The 25,648-nt window shown below is 29.9% G+C and overlaps 2 protein-coding genes across 5 annotated transcripts in view; both read left to right on the top strand.

Moving 5' to 3' along the window:
- LOC101234912 (anaphase-promoting complex subunit 2) overlaps positions 1-18,448 on the top strand; it is a 106,863-nt gene extending 88,415 nt beyond the window's left edge. For both annotated transcript variants that reach the window (XM_065791789.1, XM_065791788.1), the window contains exons 14-18: positions 1,112-1,197; positions 12,844-13,013; positions 13,270-13,425; positions 18,049-18,119; positions 18,196-18,448. In XM_065791789.1, coding sequence (XP_065647861.1) covers positions 1,112-1,197; positions 12,844-13,013; positions 13,270-13,425; positions 18,049-18,119; positions 18,196-18,405 — 693 coding nt within the window. In that variant the 3' untranslated portion in view covers positions 18,406-18,448. The remainder of the gene's footprint in view (positions 1-1,111; positions 1,198-12,843; positions 13,014-13,269; positions 13,426-18,048; positions 18,120-18,195) is intronic.
- Positions 18,449-23,291: 4,843 nt separating this feature from the next.
- The window catches only part of LOC100213188 (retinoic acid receptor RXR-alpha-B), a 4,437-nt gene continuing 2,080 nt past the window's right edge, over positions 23,292-25,648 (top strand). Inside the window, exons 1-2 of one of the 3 annotated variants that reach the window (XM_065791786.1) lie at positions 23,292-23,353; positions 24,934-25,648. The exon at positions 24,934-25,648 is cut by the window's right edge and continues 162 nt beyond it. In XM_065791786.1, the coding sequence (XP_065647858.1) occupies positions 24,994-25,648 (655 nt within the window). In that variant the 5' untranslated portion in view covers positions 23,292-23,353; positions 24,934-24,993. Of the gene's footprint in view, positions 23,354-24,614; positions 24,804-24,933 lie in introns of those variants that run through there. The other 2 variants (XM_065791787.1, XM_065791785.1) reach the window with 2 other exon arrangements.

Raw genomic sequence — 25,648 nt, 5'->3', positions numbered from 1 at the left:
TTTGGTCTTGGCTTTTAAACTGTTGGTCTTGGTCTTGGTCTTGTCCTTGAAAGTTTTGGCCTTGACCTTCAAAAAAAAAAATACACGAAATTAAAGATCTAAAAGTTTTCATTTTTTATTTTTATGTATTTTTTTTTTTATGGTTTTCATATATATCTACAAGTATATTTTCTTATTGACTTCATTGAATTCTGTGCATAACCTTGGTTTATTTTTACAACATGTGATTTATTGTCACAGCAATTGTTACCTACAGATTTGTTAATAATTGACCTTACCACAAGGCAAAAATTTAAGTCTTTGGCCTTGAAAATGTTTGCATAGGCATTGGCCTTGAAACTCTTATTCTTGGTTAAGGAACCTTGAAACTCTTGGCTTTGGCCTTGTCCTTGGCCTTGTAACATGTGGCCTTGGCCTTGCTACTTTTGATCTTGTTAACAACTTTGCAAATAGAATAAAAATTGCAACATCTTTATAAACTCAAAACTTAAATATCATTACCATCTACAAGTTTATAAACACCCAATGTAAACACAAAACACCCAATCCGTGTTTTTCATAAGTGTGTGCTTTGTTTATTGAGTCAAGTTTTCAATAAAATTGTTTTATCTGTTATGCTTTCTACAATCTCTGTGCCCAACTATCTTCATAAATATGATTCCCACAAATAGGTAATTTAGCTAATGATGGCTCGCTTCATATGTAAGATTTATATAGTTCAATCTCCACCACACCCATAGTTTTACCCCATTCAACTTGCTTCTTTATGCAACAGCTTTGGATTGAAAGAGGGTTGCAATTACAATTAAAAAATATTTCAAATACAATTTTTAAACATTCAAAGATTTTAAGCATAAATGATGAAGCATATAAAATCTATTCCAATGCTTTAAGACAAAAGAATAATGGAAACATGATGTTAAACTTCAATCAAATAAGCCTTTAATAAGTAAGTTTTAATAAGTAAGGTTTAAAAAATTGTATAAATGCCTAAGTGCTTATTTGAGCATTTAGAGTATTAATGATTTTAAAAGACTTTGAGAAAAAAATTAAAAATGCTGTTTTAATACTGTTGTTTTTATTAAATAATAAATTTGTAATAAAATTTTAGATTGACTTTAATGCTTTTATCTTATCATCAACATTTTGGCCCACTTTTTCAGATGAGTCTGTAGATCCACCAGAAGAAGTAAAAAGGTAAACTATTTTAATGTTTCGAAAAACATATTAAAAAAATGTAAAAATACAAATATTTTTTGTTATTTCCACATTTGATGAACACTTTTTTAGCATTATGTTGGTTGCTTCTAGATCTTATCTTATCTTTTAATTAGAGTACAATTAAATTACTTTGAATTGAATGATTAATTCAATTAAATGATTTTAAAGCTGGATAGTAGCAGGGTTTCTCTGTAGATTAACCCAACTACCCCCTCTCTATATATGCATGTGTAAGTGTGTGGGTGTATATAACTACCATGTGTTTATAATGGGGGCTTACACACATATGTTTGTGTGTGTATATATATATATATATATATATATATATATATATATATATATATATATATATATATATATATATATATATATATATATATATATATATATATGTATATATATATATGTATATATATATATATGTATATATATATATATATATATATATATATGTATATATATATATATATATATATATATATATATATATATATATATATATATATATATATATATATATATATATATATATATATATATAAGGCAGCCGCAAGGGTGAATACAAATCCAAGACAATGTGGGAAGTGCTAGTCATATATCAAAATGCCCACAATGGATTAGATACATATGCATAGAAAATCTCTGCTTAAAACCACACCAGTTAATGCCTTGGTTTTGGCATCAGTTTGTAATGGACAAGTGTAAAGAGCTGTTAGACAATGTACTTATACCTCTGGGAATCCATGATAGATAAAAGACCAGTGGATAAACAAATCTCTGACCTATGTCTCAATAGGAAGCCTCTCAAATGGTCATGTTAGGGGTGGTCAAGGGTGGTAATAGGATGTCTCGATGGTTTTTCAATTAGATGGGATATGTTGTATGTCTAAACACAAATAATTGAGGTCAAAGAATTTAAATCTGGGCATTATGGTTATAGGTTGGCAAGACAGTATATTCTTTATTTTTATGTATTTTATAAACTCAATTCCTTTGATATTGTTAATATTAACATAAAACCTACAATAAAATTGAACTTTATAAACATAATTTTTTTTTCAAATAAGAATGGTGATGTGATGACATACATCATAGATTAGTACATCAAGAGCTCCTTGTCCTTCTCAGGTAGACTGGAGTCTTTGACTTTTCCTTGACTCCTCCTTTTGGATACTTTTTGGATTGGAGCTGCAAGGCATCCTCATCATAGTTTGTCTGGGGCCTGGAGAATTTTTTTTTGCATTGTTCCCTGTTTTGCTTGAATACCTAGATGGAGGACTCTGTGGCTTCTCTGACAGGGATCCAACTGGAATGGTTGACACTGACTACCTGATGCCTGTCTGTATAACATTTTGTGTACTGCTTGGGACATATGATACCAGTTGTGCAGGGTGGTGTGCAGTCATGCAGTCACCAGGTTTTACTGATGAAGCTTATAAGGGTGTAACTTCTCATTGCTGGAGAAGATACAGAAGGTAATGTAAAACCTCTTCATCAACTCATCGATGATGTATCATCAACACCTAAAACCTCTGCTGACGTACCGCCTAAAAAACCTCCTGACAGTAATAACATCATTAGAGTTTTAGTTCCTCTTGACTTTGAAACATCAACATTGATACCAAGGTTAGCTCTCGACATCACTTAAATCTGTTTGTTTTTTTGTTTTTATTAAATCTACCCTGTAAGCTATGTCCATGCTCTTTATCTTCAAATAAAGGGTGGACAAGCCAGTCTAATATCTGCAAGAACTGTCACAACTCTGTAAAGCTTCTGCAGGTCATTCAGATTGGAGTTGGTCAGGCTGCAGATGCTGCAGCTAATAGTTGTGTCTTTTCCATTAACCATGGTCTTATTCAGCAACTGTTAGATAATGAATTCATCTAACCTTGTAGAGACAGCCTGAAGTTCCTTTAAGATGTTACTCTCCTTCACCACAACATCTTTGCTCTTTTTTATGTATTGAAACCTGATTGGTCTGCAATAGAGTTTGGAGAGGAGTTTCAGGTTTTCCCAGACAATTTCTTTGGTTTCTTTGCTCTGGATTTTTTCCTTGCAAGGAACAAAGGCTCTTCTACTGCTATGCTAACTAGCTCAACATCTTCAAATACCATCTGTTTATAAACAGACTCTCCAGTGCAACCATCATACCCTACTATAGAAATCATAACGAGAACTTGAGCTTAGTTGAGATAAGTATCATATTCAATAAGCAAATATAGATGTAATTAAATTAGTAAGAGCTGTGTCAAATCTTATAACAATGAAAAATAAGCTCTCAGAGTAGCTGATTCCATCAACAGCTGTAAAATATTACAGTATTACATAACGCTATCTGTGTCATGTTGTGAATATATGTTGCCATGTTGCCCACAAACTTTTTTTTTGTGATTTTGGTCTGCATTGTCACGGTCGTATAAAGAGCCTTTTGTTATTACTCTGTGCTTATTAACAAGAATTAGATAACTGCATAGACTGTTGCTTAAGGATGCAGGTACTATTTAAGTTTGAGTCTCGTTTTTTCTATTAACACTGGCCAATAATTTATAAAAAGTTTTTTGTATCTTTGATTTTTTTGCTTCTTTTATTTGTATATGAATGTTGTGGCTACAGAGTAATATTTATATCAATACTGTAACTACAGAAAATATATTTGAGGTTCAAACAGAACACAAAGATACATATAGTAACTTTCAAGTGAGCTGACACCACTTCATAGATTCAGAAAGAACACAAACATGTCTATAGTAACTTATGAGTGAGCAAACAATGTGCCAATAGTTCTAGCAGATCACAAACATACAAATAAAATAAATTATGAGTGAGCTATCACAGTAACTAAAGCTATATATCAACTACATAACAGACAAAAAAAGATACCGCTATAGATATGGCAGTGTTTATTATCTGGACAACATAGAAGTTCACTTCTTCTAACCTTTGACAACAAGGCCAAACTGGCTGTGTTAAAGAAAAGGAAACTTTCCAGCTAATATTTGATTCATAGTTAAACTTTTCCAAAAGATTAAGCTGCAGTTCTTGAAAAACATTTTTTAAATCTAAAAGTGGTTCAACAATAGGTTCTGCATTCACTGAGCTAAAACCTTTTCCTGCTGTCTATAGTAAAAGGTGTCTTAGTTACTACATTAGCTTACCTGTAATTTACTATAAATGTATGTTTGCATTCTGTCTAAACCTCTAACGGGATGTTCATACTATTTGTATGTTTGTGTTCTGTCTAAACCTATAGCACGGTGTTGGTTCACAAGTAAATAAGGTTCGCAAAAATCCAAAAAGTTTCTATGTATTCTATGAATTTTGCTGTAGCAGAAGTGAGATCTTTTTCAGCCTCAAACGCCCTCTCCAAGCAATTAGAGAATGTTGGCTTCTTATCAAAAAGAGTATGAATGGTAGTATCATCAGCTAACAATGCCACCTTATTTGTGAGAATATCTTAGCAAACAATTTAGCCTTGCCTTTAGGTGAGTCTCTAGAGCCTAACTTCTGAGATAAGATAAAAGATTTAGTGAACCAAGAATAATGGAGCTTAGCATCAGACAGCACCTTTTTACATCGATTTCTTGCAATAGTAAAAAGCCGTTTGTTTTCAAGAGAGTTGTTCTTTTGAAAAATATGAAAAAAATGATAAGATATAGCAGCTGTACAAGAGAGTGAAAACCATAGAGTAGAATGAGGTTTGACTTGGAACCAACAAAAAGAAATAAAGCTTCCATTCCTGCCTGATTCCATGAGGTTATGTAGGAGGTGCATTTTTTAGCTGAGAGGGAAAAGACATCAGCTCAAGGACTGTCAAAAAGAAAATCACAAAAAGAGTCCTAATCAGCTTTAGGGTAGTAGTAAGTAGTACGATGATAGGGTGGGTACAAAAAAAAAATACGAGATAGAAGATTTAAAGAGATTGTAGCATGGTTAGAACCATTTAAGGGAGAAAATGGAGAAACTGAACACAAGCTAGGATCAGAGACAAGACATAAATCAAGGAGTGAAGGTAAATAATTAGGGTTGTCAGGAAAATGAATCAGAAAGTTGACTATCTGAGTATGAGATTGCAGAAATGCAGAAGTTATAGGCTTTAGTGCCAGGAAGGTCAGTGGCGTTAGAGCTAAACCATTCAGTGTGATGAGCAACTAAGTAACCAATAACAATAATATTGGCAGAGGGGTAAAAAAAAGAGGGCATGGTCCATTTGATTAGAAATTACATCTAAAAGAGTGCAGTCTTGGGAAGAAGGGTACAATAAAGAACAAAGAGAAAGGTGAGAGTGAAGAGGTGCTAAGCAAAAGCCCATAAAAGAATGGTCAAAGGATTAGAACCTGATTTCATGACAAATAGGTGAGTTGATTAGACACTAGATAATCGGTCTCGAGTCTCGATTTCTCGTATCGGTATCGAAATCACAGGATACTGGTATCGAAAGTATCGTTAGTGTTGGTACTGTTTGGTATCGTTTGGTCTCAATGCGATACTTTAAAGTATCAATTTTGAGATCACGCATACCGGTATGGAAAGTATCGGTTATGTTGGTATCGTTTGGTATCGCTGCGATACTATACAGTATCGATATCGAGATCACGCAATACTGGTATCGAAAGTATCGGTTATGTTGGTATCGTTTGGTCTCGGTGCGATACCTTACGGTATCGATATCGATACTAATATCTAAAGTTATCGGTTATGTTGGTATTGTTTGGTACCAATAGTATCATTTGGTATTGCAACTCAGGTCATCATGAGAACTTCCTTGTTATCTTTATAAACGATTTGTAATTTGAAATAGTAAATTCGTATAATTAATGAAATATATATATGGCTTATTTATTATAAAAAAAAATTCTCTAAGCTGGTATGTATGACATCATGTTTATCATTTAATTTCTCATCTGGTATCTTTATTTTAATTTAACTAATTGTGTGGTACCATTTCTAACTCCATTATTAAAAGCATCCATGGAGACCAGCACTCTTCTTTATTTCCAGTAATTTCTGAGGTACCTCAAAGTTTTATCCTGCTTTGTTTCTCATTTACATTTATGATCTTCCAGACAACCTTACATCTAAAGTAGCATTTTTTGCTGATAACTCAACTTTATACTCCTGTCTTGAAAAAATGTCTTCTTTTTTTAATTGCTTAGAACATGCAGCCGATCTTAAATCTGATCTCACTTCTGTAACAAATTGGGGCTCACAGTGACTTGTAAATTTTAACTTCAACAAAACTCAGTTATTTAATGCAAACAACTATTGCAGTACTGTCAACATTTCTACATTAATTAATGGCAACCCTGTGAGTCCTTTTCTTTACGTCTTCTGTATGGAATGATGTCGTCATATTAGGGCTGATTCTTTTAATGATGATCTTCAATCAAGATCTAAAATCACATTGTAAGTGTAGTTGGATGTGCTTTGTCTGCCAAGCTTGAGCCTCTCTCCCATCATCATAAAGTTGCATCTCTTTCATTTTTCTAAAAATACCATCATGGTTTCTTCTCAAAGGAGCTATCATCTCTAGTTCCATCAACTAAAACTTATTGGGAGCGAATCTCAATTAAATTATATATATATATATATATGTATATATATATATGTATATATATATATATGTATATATATAAATGTGTATATATATATATATATATATATATATATATATGTATATGTATATATATATATATATATATATATGTATATATATAAATGTGTGTATATATATATATATATATATATATATATATATATATATATATATATATATATATATATATATATATATATATGTAAATTATGTTAGTGTATTTTACAAATACAGTGCTCAACGTTCCTAGAGAACAGAGCAATAATAAATTAGTAAAAAACACTTATCTAACTTTAACCAAATAGACACACTGTAGTTACTAACTAGTTACTAATGTTAGTTACCAGGTTCTTCTCTAATAATTACATATCTGAAGAAGATTTTTTGATTTATAATTTTTTAACCTATTTCTTAGCTTGTTCTGTAAAAAAGAATATATTTTTTATTAATTTCAGGAAAATTTATAAGTATTGAGCAAGAAGTTGCTGCTGAAACCTGGTTAAGTAATATTCATAAGGAATACTTGGCCGGATCCTACATTTACAAACTTAAGGTCAAAACTACTTTTCCACAGCACATGTTTAATAATAATTTTATTTTTACTATTTTAAGTGAAAGATGGTGCAAATATAAAGTAAAGACTGCATCACAAATCTTTACCACTTTCTTTACCAGAAGGGTTTGTAAAAATTTTTTAATTCTTTGATAGTTATCCTGAAAGCTCTTGTTCCATAGAAAAAGCGTTTTTCATTTTAGCAGTACAGAACAAGCTAAGAAATAGGTTAAAAAATTATAAATCCAAAAATCTCCTTCAGATATGTAATTATTAGAGAAGAACCTGGTAACTAACATTAGTAACTAGTTAGTAACTACAGTGTGTCTATTTGGTTAAGATATTAAATAAATAGCAATATTTGAAATTTAATTAAACAGAGTTTTAAACCTTTTTTTTTGTAGACATTCGTCTAATTTGTCCTAAGATTTTTAACTATTATTACTGTAATATTTTTTTAATTTGCAGTTTTAAAAAAAAAAACTTTTTATTACCTAACTATTTAAACTAAAAGTGACAAAAAGTCATCACTTTTTATTATCTTAAGACACACAGTTGATCATGAATTTGATCTCTTCTTTGTAACAGCCTGAGGCTTGTGAATTTTAACTCCAACAAAACTTAGTTATTTACTTCCAACAATTATCACAATACTGTTGATGTTTCTATATTCCTCTACAAATCTCTTACTCTAATCCTGTATGGAATACTTTTCTCAGTTCAGTATCTTAACATCGAAAAATGTATTATAAATGTATTTGCTTCCGCCCTTTCTGTCAAGCTTGAACATTATCCCATCACAAAAATGTTGCATCTCTTTTTAATTTCTACACATACTATCATGGTTGCTGCTCAAAAGAGCTATTGCTCAAGTAATATCAACCAAAACTCATTGCTTGACTGACATTGTTTGTCATTCAAAGTTGCATCCTTTTACTGTATCTGTACCTTCATACACTTAAAAATTATATTTCCTTAAACATTAATGCTTTCAATAAACATTAATGCTTTCATTAAACATTAATGCAATCTCTTTCTCATCTTTATATTTTCCTGACTCAATTTACAGTTTTTTAAAACTTATATCAACCATTTTCTTTCTCTTTAACAATATTCTTTGTTCTCCCAAGTTAAATAGTGTTTGCTTGCAGACTTATTGGAGTGAGTTAGTTTATAAAAGACTTTAGATGTCACATACTTGCATACAAACATCTATTTTTGAATAAAGGTTGAATCTTTAGATTATTTTTTCTTCTGATGTGCTTTTGCATGGCATCCATCTCTCATAGCATTATCTCTCCGCAACATCGATCAGAAAAGTAAAATAAGTGGAACAAGTAATAAAGTATTATAAGAACTGGAAATTATAAGAAATGGAATAATAAACTTTAACCTTTATTATTTTTTTATCATACAAAATAAATAGTTTGATATTATTTTCTTGCATGGGCTTTTTTTTTTTTTTTTTTTCAACATCTTCACTTCCAACAAGACTGCAAACAACCATTATTAGAGTTGAAAGTTACTGGAACAAAAAAGATAAAGTTTATAGTGCAAGAAAATGACTACCAGACAACTTGAAAGATTGCAAATTATGTGAATCAGGAAAACAAGATAAAGGGAGTGAATTCCAAAATACTGATGTTTGAAGAAAAAAACTAGTTGATTAAGAATTTTTGGAGTACTTTGGAACAATCACAGTAAAATGATGAGATTTAATTGAATAATGAGTAACACAAGAATGAGTTTAGTAAATAGCGCAAGAGGCGCTAGCTCTTTAGAGTATTGGCCATTATAGTATTAACAGAAAAGAGAAAGAGAAGCAACATGACGATGTGATAATGGTTGAAGGTTGGCTGCAAGAGCAGGTCCAACTATGTTTACAATGCATTTTTGCACTTTGTATAAAAGAGAAAGGTCTTTTTGGAAGATCTTCCCAAGATATGGCAACAATATTCCAATCAAGGACCGATTTGAGAATTATAGAGATAAAGAATAGGATCCAGAGTAAGAAAGTGGCGAGCACTATAAAAAGATGCAACCTCAGCAGGTGTTAATTTTGCATTTGGTTTGATATATGGTTTCCAAGAAAGATTGGAAGTAAGAGTTGATCATATAAGATGAAGGGTAGATGACTCATCGAGTACATTACCGTTCATAATTATAGGAAGATTAGCTGAAACAATTAATTTTGTCTGAGTTAAAGTTCACCAGCAACTGAGAGTCCCATGCTGTAGCAATGAGATCCTTTTCAAGCTCAAATGCTCCCTCCAAGCAATCAAAGAGTGTGGGCTTCTTAATAAGACAAAATTAAATGGTTGTTTCATCAGCAAACAATACCACCTTAGATGTGAGAGTTTCTGGGAGATCATTAAAGTAAATCAAAAAAAGTATGGGGTCAACCTTGGGGAATAGATAACCTTGGGAAGGATAGAACCTTGGGGAAGCCCCGAAGTTACAGGAAATGAAGAAGAGTGTTGTCTACCAAAGACAACTTTTATACTGTGATTGGTAAGGAAGGATTTAGTTACCTGATACACCATAAAATAAAGTTTATGGAGAAGGCTATCATGCCAAACTTTATCTAAGGCTTTAGAAATGTTGAGAGCAATAGCCTTAACCTTTCCATATCTATCTAATGCATGATAAAACCTATTGGTTATTACCGCTAACAAATTAGCAGTAGAATAAGAAGATCAGAATCCATATTGATGATCAGAAAGTAAGTTATTAGATTCAAGATGAGAGATTAAGTGTTTGTTAATTAAAGATTTAAAAACCTTGCTTATGATAGGAAGAAGACTAATGGGATGGACCTTAAATGAGTCAGGTTGCTCTTTAGAATTTTTGTAAATAGGGATAACAGATGCCGCTTTCCAGCAGGCTTGAAGACAAGACTCTGATAAGCACTTGTTAAATAGTTTTGAAAGTAGAGATGACAGCTCCGAAGAACCCTTCTGTAAGACTATAGCAGATATGTTGTCTGTACCACAAGCTTTAGAAGAGTCTAAGAAGGAAATCACTTTAGATACAGAAGCTGGAGTGATACGAATGTCAAGCAATGGATCAACCTGTTTGTTGGCTATATCAAGTAGGGCGGAAAGAGTCATTATAAGGTAGATGTAAGAGGTACGATGATAGGGGGTTCAGTTGATGATGAAGAATGAGATAATAGTTTTAGAGAGATCAAACCATGATCAGAAGCAACAAAAGGTGAATGTGGAGAAACTGAGCACTGACTAGGATCAGAAACTAGACACAAATCAAGTAGAGAGGGTAAATGATTTGGATTGTCTCGAAAACGAGTTGGAAAGTTGACTATTTGAGTTAGAGATAAAGAAAGGCAAAATTTTTGGGCCTTAACACCTGCAGAGTCACTGACACTAGAACCAAACCATTCAGTGTGATGAGCATTGAAGTCACCAACAACAACAATATTGGCTGAATGATAAAGGGTTTGGTCAAAAATTTTATCAAAAAGAGTGCAGTCTTGAGATGAAGGATAGCAGTATAGAACACACAAAAAATGTGTTAGAGTGAAGTGGTGCTAAACGAAAGCCCATAAAACCATTGGATTCAAATCTAGTTTCCCAACAAATGAGTGAATTCTTACAAATGTAAATGCCCAGGCCAAGCACGTGACTATTGGAATCTTTACGAATTAGAGGAAAACAACTATCAACACTAAGATCACAAGATGAGACAGCTGAACTCAAATTAGTCTCACAAAGAGTAAGTACGTTAAGAGATAAGACTCAACAGAAGAAAAGTTACTTTGAAGATGAAAAAAAAAAAACAGCTCTAAAACTGAGTTTTAGAGCTGTACCCTAATTAGGAGAGAATATAATAAGTCTTAAAAATAAAGACACAAGCAAAACCCATGCATTGCGTCCTGAAGATTCAGCATTTAACATCCTAATCTGGAAACAATATATTATAAAAACATCTATGCCAGTCTAACAGATCAAGAAGTTGTGCGAGCATGTCAACAGATAGAATCTGTTTACTCCTTAAGTTTTTGCCTAAGAGGCCACCTACAAGACAGTAGCTAGATGCATTTAACATCTGCCGAAAGATGAGTATTCTCATCAAGACACCATCTCTAGCCTTTACTCAACCAAGAATCCCAGTGTTTTAAGTCGGAATTAGCTTCTCCTAACCCTTGCCTAAAAATATGCATATCCTACAAGGCAGCATGACATGAAGGAGGTTGTGATATGAGAACTATTTGTAGTTGTGAAATAAGAATCATTTATGAGTAAAAGTTCTTAAACCTCCAGTTAATTGAGACTTAGTAAATTAACTAGTTTGTATTTTTACCTTTTCTTTAAAAATTAAATATTTAGTCATAAACAAAAGTTTCAAACCAAACACCAAAAATTGGGGTGTTAGATTAGATTGGATCAGCCAGTTTTCCTGATTGCATCATATCAACAGTTTTTATTTTAATTGTTCTTATGAAAGGTTTTTTAGCTGCTGACAACACCTCATTCTGACCTTTCACTAATTTTTAGAAATTAGGAAATAGCTGATATGGAGAGAAAAAAGACCCTCAGTGCTATTTAGGAGATCCAAATCAAAGCCTTATACAATCAAAAGTTGAAAGAACGCAGTATTTGCAAAAAAAATTGAGAGTCCGCAAGGCAGTTGTGTATCAAGTGATCATCAAGTAAAATTAGAAATCTTTTCAAATTTGAAGAGAAGTAGAAGAAACTTAGAAGAAACACCAGGTACAATAACATTTTGGCGAAAAATATTATTGTCTGTTCTCTAACAAGTTCTATGACAAAAGTATGGGCTGAACTGCTGATGCAAAGGAGATGATGCAAAGTGATAATTCTTGATTGTTTATCAAAAAAATTTGATATAAAATCCTACAAACCGTCTAAAAAAACAAGACTTCAACCTGCCATGAAATCTAAGTGCCTTACATTTGCATTGGAACATTGCCACTGGGGGAACATCAGTTTGTAGTATGCAAGGGCTACCCCAGGAGACCACCTGGTAACCAGTTTGACAATAAGTATACAATATTGATGATAAAACATCCCCCAAGTCAGGATGATTTAGGGAGAGAGCAATGTCTAAGAATGGGTCAGTGGTCTTTTTGACCCAGGAACCACTATGAATAGACCTAAGTATGTCAAGTTGTTATCAGACAGCCTCAATCTTCAAAGGAAAATTTCACCCAGGACAGAGTGTCATGCTGCCATTCCAAGGTTGCAACCAAGTTTCTGGCCCAGAACAAAATATTTGAATTTTGAACTGATAATGGATATTAAAAATGCAATGATATTGGGCTTTTCATGAAATTTTGAGTTTATTCTTTTTTTTCATAACTGTAACACCTACACCTGTTTTTCTTTACAATTTAATAACACTTGCAAGTTAATTACATTTGATTATATCTAATATTTTTGTTAATTCTTTATATGTCATAACTGTCAATAATTGTAGACTTAACTTTTTTTTTTAGTTTAATGACCAACTACACAGAATCATTTAAACAGTTAAAAGGAATGAGAACTCTTGATTGGATAAATAATCTTGGAAGTGTTGAATTAGAAGTTGAACTTCAAGATGGGGTTAAAAATTTTAATGTAACTCCTGCCCAGGCTACACTTTTATTAACATTTCAAAAAAAAGGTTGTTTATATTTACCTTTTAATCTATTCAACTGTTAATATTTGTGTAATTCCTTTCCAGGCCATTAACGTTTAGGATATCAATACTCAAATAATATTTTAAATGAAAGGTTTCTACATTTTTTTTCGTATTCATTTCTTTGTATTAGTGTTATAATGCTCAGGTTAGATTTTCTAATATTTTAAATTTTTCTTTATTAAATCCTAATTTTTAAATTAATTTATGTTTTTTTTTTAATTTATTTTCATGTTTAAAGATGAATGGACTTTATCTGAGTTGTCGCGAGAGACATCAGTGAACAAATCATCATTACGTAATAGAATATCATTTTGGGTAGGTCAAGGAGTAATAGTTGAGAAACCAAATGATGTTTATGTTACAGCAAGCTGCTTTCAATCACAAAACCAAAAAGGTTGAAAATTTTAATATATATATATATATATATATATATATATATATATATATATATATATATATATATATATATATATATATATATATATATATATATATATATATATATATCTGTGCGTGTGATTTTGTGTGTGTGTATGTGATAATAAAATACATTTTTCTTGCAGTAATAAAATACATTTGTTCCCCAGAGAGTTGATTTTGTGGAAAAGGTGAGAAAAAAAATTAGAAATAGCATAAAGAAGAAGGTCATTGTTAGAGTCAAACTGACTAGTAGGTACTAAAGCTTCCATGCTTGCTGTAAGATTATAAATGTTGTGCAATTTTTTGGTAGAGGCAGAAAAGACATCAGCCCGTTAAACTATCCCATAAACTATAAAGTTAGCTATAAGGTAGTAATAAGTGTGATGAATCGGATATAGAAGTACAAGATAAAAGTTTTGGTTGAATCATGCTATGGTTCAAACCACCTAAAAGAGAACAAAGAGAAACTGAATACAAGCTAAAGTCAGAGATAAGACACAAATTTTGGAGTGAAGATTAGGGTTGTCTAGAAAAAAAGTTTACCACTTAAGTGAGATTAATTATTTTTTTAGATTGATTTTATGTGCTGATTTCAATTAAGGGATAATTAAACATTAATTGAGTTTTAAACAAAAATTGTTTTTTAGATCAAAATTGTTGTTTCAAAAGAGTTTTGAACAAAAATTAATTGAGTTTAGAAGTGTTAAATAAAAGAACATAAAAAAATAGTTTCAAACCTGATTAATACTGTTCAAACGTATAGGTAAAATAATGCATTTGTTACAATATATATTCTAATTGAACAATAATTTTGTAATATATAAGTATATGACCAGACTGAGCATGTGACTATTGGAGATTTTGTGAATCAAAGTATAGTAGCCATATTATAGTAGCATACATATAGTAGCCATATATCAATATTTAGGTCCAAAGATCAATTTAAGTTAGTTTAAGCAGTCAATATAAAGTAGTCTTCAAAAGAGCGAGATGGTCAAATTGATTTTGCTAAAAGTACAATTAAGTAGATAAAAGTTGCTTTGTAGACCACAAATATTTGTAAAGAAAAGATTTATATTTATATTTAAAAATAATTTATTTGTAGTTATGATTTTTTTTTTGTGTGTGTTTTTAATAAAAAGAGATATATAATAAATAGATTGTGCATGACACCTTTAGAAATAACCTATGCAGTTTCCTCATTCCGGCTACGTTGTAACAAAGGTGTGTTTATGTAGCCTGGGCAATGCATAGCAAAAGCATTATCATGCCATTTTTCATATTTCAGTCAATCTAGAGCCCCAAGACATATTTTTTCAGTCAGAGTTATCTTCTCCTTGTCTTTGCTCAAGAAAGCAAATCCTACAAGGCAGCAACACTATGAGGCAGGTTCTACTAGATTACATAATACCTGTATTAGAGTGATTATGATGATCCTAATCCGTACCTGACTTGAGTTGCTTCGTCAGTTTAGCAAGTAAGGTTTTATATTGGATTTAGTTATTAAGTAACAATAAAATCAACTTACAAATGGCTCATAATAAGAGCCATAATAAGTAGTTTTGATAACATTGTAATAATAACTATAATAATAACTATAATATCTTTTGGAGTTGTTTAGAAGTTAAGTTCTTTGAATGTGACAACAAAACGGCCTTTGATGAGACTTGTATTGCATGTTAGCCAGTTAAATATGGCAATTAAATAGTATGTAATACATACATTGATAAATAATTGTTTCTAAAGGTTTCTCTTAAAATATTTTAAAGAGAAATCTTTAGAAACAATTATTCGGGGATAAAGTAAATTGAAAATTTTACTAAATTATTGTTCATCGATATAAGATTATCAAAATTTTACGTTAACAAATGAAACAAAGAGTTTAATTTAGACTCAACAAGTTCTGTTAGTTTCAAACAGTTATGAAATCAAATTCTGTACATGTTATAACCAGTTAAAAGCTGAGTTTTTTTTTTCCATTTTAAAAACGAAAGAAACGAAAGGGTAAAAAGTAATTTATGTAACTTAGCCTTAATCGCGTTGGGGGGAGGGGGGTGAAAAAAATTTTGAACTTGGGGGGGGGGGGAATTCCTTACTTCATCCCCCACAATTTGTATAAAGCACATGAGAGTAAATTAAGAATTATTTTAAAAAAATCTTTATTTTATTTTTTTATTTTTTTTCTGATTCAGTTAATAACTCTAATTCTATTAAGTTGGAAGTTACTAGAAAAAAGAATAGAGTTATAGAGCAAGGAAACGGTTGACAGAAGACTTAAAAAGTTGAAGATTGTATGAGTCAGAAAAACATGAAGATGGGACAGAGTTTCAGAGGGTTGAAGTGCGAGGAAAAAAACTAGACAAATAAAAAATTTTTAGAGCATGCAGCGACAGATACAGTAAAAGAATGAGACTTTGCTGAATGACGACTCAAGCAAATATGAGTTTTAGTTGATGGAACTAGAAATGATAGCTCTTTTGAGCAGCAGCCATGATATTATTTGTAGAAAAGAGAAAGAGATGCAATTTTACGACGATGGGAAAGAGGCTCAAGCTTAGCAGATAGAGCGGGTTTAACTACGTTTATAATGCGTTTTTGGACCTCGTCTAGAAGTGAAAGAGCATCATTAAAAGAACCACCCCAAATATGACAACATTATTCCATACAGGGACGAATAAGAGATTTGTAGAGATAGAGAGAGGTAGAGAATCAGGAGTAAGAAAATGGCGAGCACGATAAAGAGCGGATGTTAGTTTGCAATCGATTGTATATATGGTTTCCATGAAAGGTCGGTAGTAAACGATATTTCAAGAAGAAATGAAGAAGATGACTCTGTGAAACGGTTGCTATTCATTAATATAGGAATGTCGACAGTATTGCGATAGTTGTTTGCAATAAATAACTGGGTTTTATTAGAATTTTTGGAAGTTTTTAAAATTTAATGGAAGTTGAAATTTCCAAGCCACTGTGAGCCCCAATCTGTTACAGTATATAAGCGATCGAAAAGAGAAAACTTTTTGTCAAGACAGGAGTATAAAGTTGAGTCATCAGCAAAAAGAGCAACTTTAGATGCAAGGTTATCTGGAAGATTATTAATGTAAATAAGAAATAAAACAGGATCAAGGATAGAACTTTGAGGTACCCCAGAAGATTCTGGAAATATTTAGAAGAGTGTTGGCTTTTGAGGATGACTTGAATAAAGCAGTTAGTAAAAAACGATTTGATAATCTCAAAAACTTTCACAGATATGCCTTATGAAATAAGTATATAGAGGGGACCAGCATACCAAACTTTGTCGAAAGTCTTAGATACGTCAAAGCAATAGCCCTAGCCTCTCCGCCTCCATCTAATGCACCAGGGATGTGGCGTCTTTAAAAAAAAAAGTACCGACTCCAATCGTTGAAATTTTCAAAGTCCAACTCCGACTCCATAGCAAAATTTTTGAAAAGTTGTTTGAATTCTTGAAAAAAATTACGCGATAATTAAATTTTTTTTTTTTTTTTTTGACAAATATATGAAAGGTTCTTTGAAGGTAAAATATTTTGTACATGCACGTGCAATACCGAGAAGTTTTACTAATGGAATCGGAGTCGCGATTTTGTTTTGCGACTCTAACTCCACAGTCCTGCATTGAACGATATAATCCTTTCAGAATTAGTAAGATTGTTCATGCTAATTTGTGTTCCAAATAATTTTTTCTTTCAAAATAACACTATGTCAATTTTGGTAATGGTAACTCTCTTCTTCGCCTCTTTATGAAACTCTCTTCTCGGCCTTTTTATGAAACCTCTCTCAGCCTCTTTATGAAAGTCTCTTTTGAAAGTCTCTTTTTTCAGCCTTTTTTGAAAAGTCTCTTCTCTGTCTTTTTTCAGCCTCTTTTGAAAGTCTCTTCTCAGTCTCTTTACGAAAGTCTCTTCTCAGTCTCTTTACGAAAGTCTCTCCTCAGTCTCTTTACGAAAGTCTTTTCTCAGCCTCTTTAAGAAATTCTCTTCTCAGCCTCTTTATGAAAGTCTATTTATTAGTTTATTGTTAATGAAGCAAAAATTTAAATGTAATATATAAATCGTACAAATGTTTTTCAATATGAGTGCAATACATCTGCAATATATGAAATAATGTATAAAACACATTGTGTGCGATACATTGTATAAACGTATCATTAGTACAAGTGTATTTTAGTAGAGAATTTTATTAGAGTTCTTTTAGTAGAGAAACGATTTTCGGTTTAAATGCAAATAGTTTTGAATATAACGTTTTGGAAAATCGCAGTATAAGTTAAGAAAGCCACGTATAATATAACAAACCCAATTTTAAATTTAAAACAATTGGTTTCGTAGAGAAAATATAAACTATATCCTAGCGTAATGAAAAGCTGAATATTATTTCAGAATAGTAAAGTCTAGAGTATTTGATTTAAATGCACAAAACTAAAAACAATAGATTTCAATTATTTCAAACGCTAGTAACAAATTTGTCACCAAGTCTGTTACTGAAGTTCTAAGTATCGAATGAAAAAGACATTAGGAAGTTCGGGTTAACTTTGATGAGTGAACAATTTTAAAATTTTTAGTTTTTCAGTATTTTTATTGCTTTTTAGATACAACTTTATACGATTCGGAAGACGAAAATGTCTCTTCTTCTCAGAATCAGAAAGAAGAAGAGTTACATGTAAGTTATTAAATAAACGATGTAGCGAACTAAAATAAATAGCAAATACTATATAATTCTTTTTGTTGTTTTTTAGGTCTATTGGTCTTACGTTGTGGGAATGTTAACAAATATTGGCAGCCTTCCATTAGAACGAATTCATTCTATGCTAAAAATGTTCGCAACTCACGGTGAATCATCTTCTCACTGTTCTTTAGAGGAAGTAAAAGCTTTTCTATGCTCGAAAATTAACGATGGAGAACTTACATATGTAGGAGGGATGTATAAACTTCCAAAAGGCGCATGACACAAAATTATAATAGTAATAATAAATACGTTATTGTTTAAAATCTGTTTTATGTATTTCTTATCTCCAGGTTATAGCTTTTGTAATGACGATTTAGGTAGTAATTACAACCTTCCAAATGCTGTATATGAGGTGAAAAATTGTTGTTTCATCTTAAAAGGCTTTGGAGTTTTTTTTGTTTGCTTCAAAAGTTTAAGAAAGATCTTGTTAAAGTTCAGTTTTAACCAGCGAAAAAGTACATTTATCTAACATGAAAATCAGTTACATTACGGACTATTTAAGGATTGCAACATTAATTTAGAGGTAGGAACATCTAATTAGGAATTGCGACTTACATATAGGGTTTATTTTTACAGTTTTGGCGCTGTATTCTCCTCCGTAAAAGCCTGGCAACCCTACTTAAATATATGCATGAATAAAAGTTTAAAAAGTTTTGATTTTAATAGCTAACAAAACAGAATTTAAAAATTTATTTTTTGAAATACCTTTTTTAATTATACTTTATTCTAATGCTAAAGAGTTGAAAGAAATAAGATCGATATATATCGAAATACATCGAGATGAAAAAATTAACATCGATATATATCATAATACATCGAGATGAAAGAATTAATATCGGTTATCTATTATGCTGACACTTCAATTAAGAGGTTTTTTTAATGAATACTTTTTATTTATATAACAAACAGTGTTTTCAATGTTTATGTCTGAACAATGTTAAAGACATTCACATTAAAAGTAAACATTTCTATAGCGGAATTTTAGTGGACCTGTATAGGCATTTTGAGCGGTCCACTGTAGTTTTGTTAATCGGATACTTAGTTGGCCATTAGTGGCAGCCACTAAAAGTGAGTTCGAAAGTAATCAGCTGGCCACATAACTTTCCAACTCACTTTTGGCGGCTGCCATTAATGGCCCACTAAGTATCCGATGAACAAACTACAGTGGACCGCTTAAAATGTCTATATTAGTCCACTACAAAGATATCTACGGGGTACTTCATTTTATATGATGAAATCAATTGTATTTTTTTTAATAGAAATAAATAAGTTGTTCTCAAAAAGTTTCTAATAAATTAATTAAATTGATTTTGTTGCTTAGTGATGTAAATAACGGTCTTTGCACTGTTGCTTCAAAATTTAATGAAACTTAAAAAAAATGCTTTTTCTGCTCAACAAAAGAGGTGGTTTTGCTTGCCTCAAAAAAGTAGTTTTGTTGTGTTACACCCCGCTGCGCTAGCAAAATTAAACTTAAATTAAGTTTTGTGTAATTATGCTTTTCATGTAATTATGCTGTTATGCGATCTTGTAGTAATGATTTTTTTTTCTTCTGTTTTTTAGCGTATATAGTTTTACTTATTGTCTTTAGTTAGTCATTGTTTTATTTTGTAGTTAATATTTATTTTTTAATTGTGATATATAAATTTTATACACAGTTATATTATTACAGTCATATAAATTATTTGTTTTTGTTTTCATTTTAGCTATTTATTAAGATTTCTTTTGCAGTCTTAGTTTTAATTATATATACTATATATATATATATATATATATATATATATATATATATATATATATATATATATATATATATATATATATATATATATATATATATATATATATATATATATATATATAGAGCAGAGCCTGAAAAAGCCCCAAAAATTTTGTGCCCCCATTGCCCCAAATGTGAGAGCAACAAGTTGATGAAATATTTTTTGTATTTTTTTAACTACACCAATATTATTCGATAAATTTTAAATTTCATAGTAAAATATTTTAGCTTTCAAAAATTATGACCATATAAAGTTTAAACCCCCCCTCAATTTGAGGGGGTTATAAATTTTATATGGTCATTATTTTTGAAAGCTAAAATATTTTACTATGAAATTTAAAATTTATCGATGAATATTAGTCTAGTAAAAACAGTACAAAAAATATTTCATCAACTTGTTGCTCTCACGTTTGGGGCAGTGGGGGCACAAAATTTGAGGCTTTTTTGTTCCCAGCCTCCAATCATCGCAATTTTTTGCAAGCATCCTTATTTGACATAAGTATAAACATGTGAATGTTTGGAGTTTGCTCCATGTCTGGAAGTTAGCTCATCTCAAAGACCAAAAAAAGCTGGTTCCGGCTCTGTATATATATATATATATATATATATATATATATATATATATATATATATATATATATATATATATATATATATATATATAAAACTGACAAATAATAACAATATCGGTTCAATGGAGCATAGTCAATTTTATAAAATTGACTTTGTACCATCGAACCTTTGTTGTTTTTGTTAGACTCGCAGTTTTTTTTTCATCTATTAGGCTAGCGTGGGTGTAAACTTGTGTTACATTATTTCCTGTCGAGAATAATAAACGCTGGATCTACATGGGTCATATGAAAAACTCTCAAATAAACAACTGAATTAATAAAAAAAGACAAAAACAGTAAGAAGATTTTTTATCAGGCTAGATCCACAACGGGTTTTTTAGGAAAAAACATACAAACTGGTTATATAGGAAGCCCATTCATTATATTGGGATCATAGCTGATTAATAAAGGACAAGACTAGAAAACAATAATTAGGAAAAGTAGAAAAAAAAATTCTTTTGAAGCTGACCTTACAAAGCACAATTGTTGAACCAGAACGGCAATTAAACAACAAGATAAAAATTTCCAAATAGAAAAACTAATTTTAATTTAGGCTTTATATACATGACGCAATCTTGAATTAAAAACTATTGGCAAGATCTATTAGTCGAGACAATAGCAGGACGCCTGATAAAATCCAAACCCAAAATGCGTGTGCTGAGGTCTTCGTAGATGGCTGTTTCATTATAAAGTCATTAATTTTACTTGACACAAACTCTATTTTATAAAAAAAAAATAGAACTATTGAAATAGTCAAGACTATTTGTTGAAAGCAAAACACTCATTTTATTTATAGTTAAGTTTTACAGAAAAAAAGGCTAATTACTATAGGCAAAATCTATAAGTTAAGATAACATGGTTAAACTTGCCCAAATCAAAACACTTAATCTTTTTCAATATGATGTTATTATATTTGCGTGACACAAATTTAAACAAAAACAATTTAAACTACAGGAAAGAGATATAAGATTTTTATTAGATTTAAAAACATAAAATATCAAATTTATAAAACACTATCCTAAAACATACCATACAAATACTAAAGAATACAAAAAATTTTAAAAGTTGAGTAAAATTTGAAAGATTTAAGTAAAATTTTAAAAATTTAAGTAAAATTTGAAAGATATTTTTTGAAAAGTTTTTAAAAAGAACTTTTGAACCACCGCAATGTTAAAATAATTTTGCATACAATGTATATATATATATATACATATATATATATATATATATATATATATATATATATATATATATATATATATATATATATCTATATGTGTGTGTGTGTGTGTGTGTGTGTATATACAGTGTATATAAACTAAAGGCAGCAGAAGCTTAACATGATTTTGAATCTACTAATTGTATGTATGTATGTATGTATTTATGTATGTATGTATGTATGTATGTATGTATGTATGTATGTATGTATGTATGTATGTATGTATGTATGTATGTATGTATGTATGTATGTATGTATGTATGTATGTATGAATGGATGGATGGATGGATGGATGGATGGATGGATGGATGGATGGATGGATAAAATTTGAAATATTAAAACTAAACAATTTAGTTTCAATTATTTAAAAAGATACTTCAACCGAAAAGCTTTATTTTAGTAAGATAAATAAGTAACAAAAATGTAACAAAATTCCAAATAATTCAATTAAAAAATAACTAATTTGCCGCTTTTTGCACATTATTCCCAAAGTAAATATTTTTACTTTGGGAATAATGGGCTTTAAACTTACTAATGTGTATGGATAAACAGTTTCGCAACGAGTTTTTAAGTACATCTAAAATGATAGATAAAATCTAAACTGCGAACTGCAAACCAGTTTACGATAAATATTTTAGTGGTTATTGATGGTGTAATTATTCTTTCTATATTTCTTACTAATTATAGTTACGATTAAACCATGTCCCAACAAAATTTCAGTCGATTAATCCGAACTTATTCCTATTATTATTCTATTCATAATGCAATAATATTATTATAAATATTTATATAAGAATAACATTTTCATTAAAACAAGTTTTACGGTAACCTTTAGTTTGATTAATAGTTTGCAATTTGTATTTTCTTTATAACCTTTTAAATTTTTTATTTTGTATTTTCTTTATATCCTTTTAAAATTTTTATTTTGTAAACAAAGCATTATCAGAAGCCTTGAGAGTATTACAGTTTAGAAATTTGTTAATATTTTAAATATTGTTACAATTCTATCACAACGAAAAGATTTTGAACCAAAAGTTGACAAGTTTAACATGTTTCAAATAATCTATTATAATTCTATCACAATCAAAATATTTTCAAACAAAAAGTGACAACTTTACATGTTTCAAGTAATCTGTACTTTGATTAAGTTTATTTAACAGAATTAATATCATGTTATATATTAAATGCTTTTTACGTTTTGAGTAGACAATCAAAGTACTATTTAAATATAGTTATGGTAAACAGATGAAATAAAATAAACTAAAAATTTTAATATATAAGTTTATATTAGTTTAAATAAAAATCAAATAAAAGCAACAATAAAAACAGCTTCACTGATTTCGTATAGTTTTTATTTTTTCAGTGAGCTCGTGAATTTTTTCTTTATTTCACTGAATCCGTAAATATTTTTTTGCTCCATCTGCCGCAAAAATATGAAAACTATTCATCAAAAAGTTTCGCTTTCGAGCTTTTTTTTTTACTAATTACATATTTTTAATTATTATAAAACGGAAAAACAAATCAGAAGGGCTTTAAAATGATGTTTGACCTGTGAATAAGGGTAACATTTTGTCTTGAGTTTTAAAGTTTTAATGCCAATGGAAAATTACGTCTGTTTCTATTTATTCCACTTTTTTTTTTTAATTTTGTTAAATTTAATCATAATTTTACTTTTACTTTTTGTATATAATTTTTATATATCTATTTATTTTGTATATTTATAATTATCCTATACTAGTTCTCCACAACTTTAGAAGCATTTAAAAATTAAAAAAATTAAAGTTTTTGAAGATTTTTTTAATAAAACTTTTCTCTATTAATTTGCAGATGAGGAAGAACATAACGTTTTTTGTTTTTTTTTAAAGTAACAACAAAAAAAACAGAGCCGCTAATTGAATTTTGAATGCTTTTTTTTTTACAAGAAGAAAGCAGTATCAATAAATAATTAAGTATATAAAAGAAAGTAATTTTGCCATGTTTTAATTTTTATTCGAATAATTATGAACGATAGTATACATATATATATATATATATATATATATATATATATATATATATATATATATATATATATATATATATATATATATATATATATATATATATATATATATGTAAAATATGAAACGCTATCAAACGAAATCATTTTATTTTTAAAGCTTGAGTTCCCTAAAAAATTATGTTTCTTATAATTTAGTTAGTGCCACGTAATCTTAATCAAACATTTAGCAAATAATTTATCCTTAACATTATTTATTTATGCTTTATTATTTATTTATACTATATTTATGTTGTATGTCACGTGTTCGTCAAACAATATTTAGCAGCGTCATTTACCTTGGTAACTGTCTGTAACTTTGGTAATGTAAACAAAAACAAAAAAATTTTAAACCAGTTACTGTAAGTTGTATGAAGCCTAAAAAATTTAATGTTGTTTTCTATATATGTTTAGAAAACATTTATAGCTAATAAAGTTAAGGTTTTATCACTTGCTAAAAATTTCAAGATGAATATCCATTCATTGCAAACATTTTAGTTCATTCATTGGAGGTATTTTACGGTTCAAGTAACGTTTATTTTGGTTTAATTTGCGTGCTCTTCTACATTTATTAAATATTAACAGATGTATGAATGTCACGTATAGCCGTATTAAAAGCAATAGTGGTTAAATGGAAGCGTAAGCTACAGCCTCAAAGTACTTATTTTTAAATAGAGTTTCATTTACTTAAGCATTTATTTTCTGAATAACACAATTGAATTGAAAATTGAATGTAGCTAACCGCAAAAATTTATTTTTTGTTGTGTATTTATCATTAATTCTCAGTTGTTGTATGCCACACACCAATGCTTGTGTATTTTTTAAGTTTAGCGAAACCTGAAAAGAAAGTTCCTGTTTTGATTTTCTTTTTTTAAATTTCTGGATAGAGGAGGCGCGTAAAATAATTTATTCATCGTCGAGTGGCTTTTCATTCATAAATTTTATTTTAAACGTAAACGTTTAATTTTTTAAAGTAACTAGCTTTTACTATATTTAATATTTAATTTTTTTATGTTATATTAATATTCATTACATTTGTTATGAATACCTAAGATGAATTATTTTGTAAATATTATGATAAACTTGATAATAATAATTTATAGGTTTGAAGAAAATTGTTCCTGTCTAATCTTTACCGCTTAAAAGTGTTTCTCGCAATATAGATGTTGTCCCAAAGTTCAGTAGGTTCGGTAGAGGGCTCTTTTTTAAATGATTGTAAAGCAGAAAATTTAAAAAACTTATTCTCTGTAAGGCCAATACACGCCTCCGAATCTTTCGATTGCTTTTCTTCTGCTGAGAAACTGCGTGGCAAACTTCAACGCGAATTTTTAAATAATTCAACGACTTCTAATTTAGTTACGTCAAACTCGCCAATATACCACCCTAAGGAGTATATTTACAATAAAAATAATTCCGCTTCTCCGTTCAAAAGCTACATTAATAATAATAATAATAATAATACAATTTACTTCTCTCGACGCAGTTTTAATCCGTATTATTTGGAAAAGCATGAATATAATCATCCGGAATATAACCCTCCGGAAGACTTTTATGTTGAAAAAGTTCATAAGTACTCTAAAGAGATGTCACCAACTTTTAACTTTAACAGAATTCCCTCACAAAATAACGCAAATTTTCAAACTTATAATAAACCCCGTCTGATGGGCTCAATGAGTCCCCCGCATCTGCAAAGCCATAGTTCAAACAACAACAGGTATGCTCCTAATCCCAATCACAGTGATAACTATGGATTTCGAAAACAAAACGGTAGTTGTGCAGTATGCGCTGATAAATTGAGTTCTTATTTTCATGGAGCAA

This window comes from Hydra vulgaris, chromosome 02 (genome assembly GCF_038396675.1).
Source record: "Hydra vulgaris chromosome 02, alternate assembly HydraT2T_AEP".
NCBI lineage: Eukaryota > Metazoa > Cnidaria > Hydrozoa > Anthoathecata > Hydridae > Hydra > Hydra vulgaris.
The sequence above is the reverse complement of the archived record's forward strand: the minus strand, read 5'-3'. Positions and strand labels throughout refer to the sequence as shown.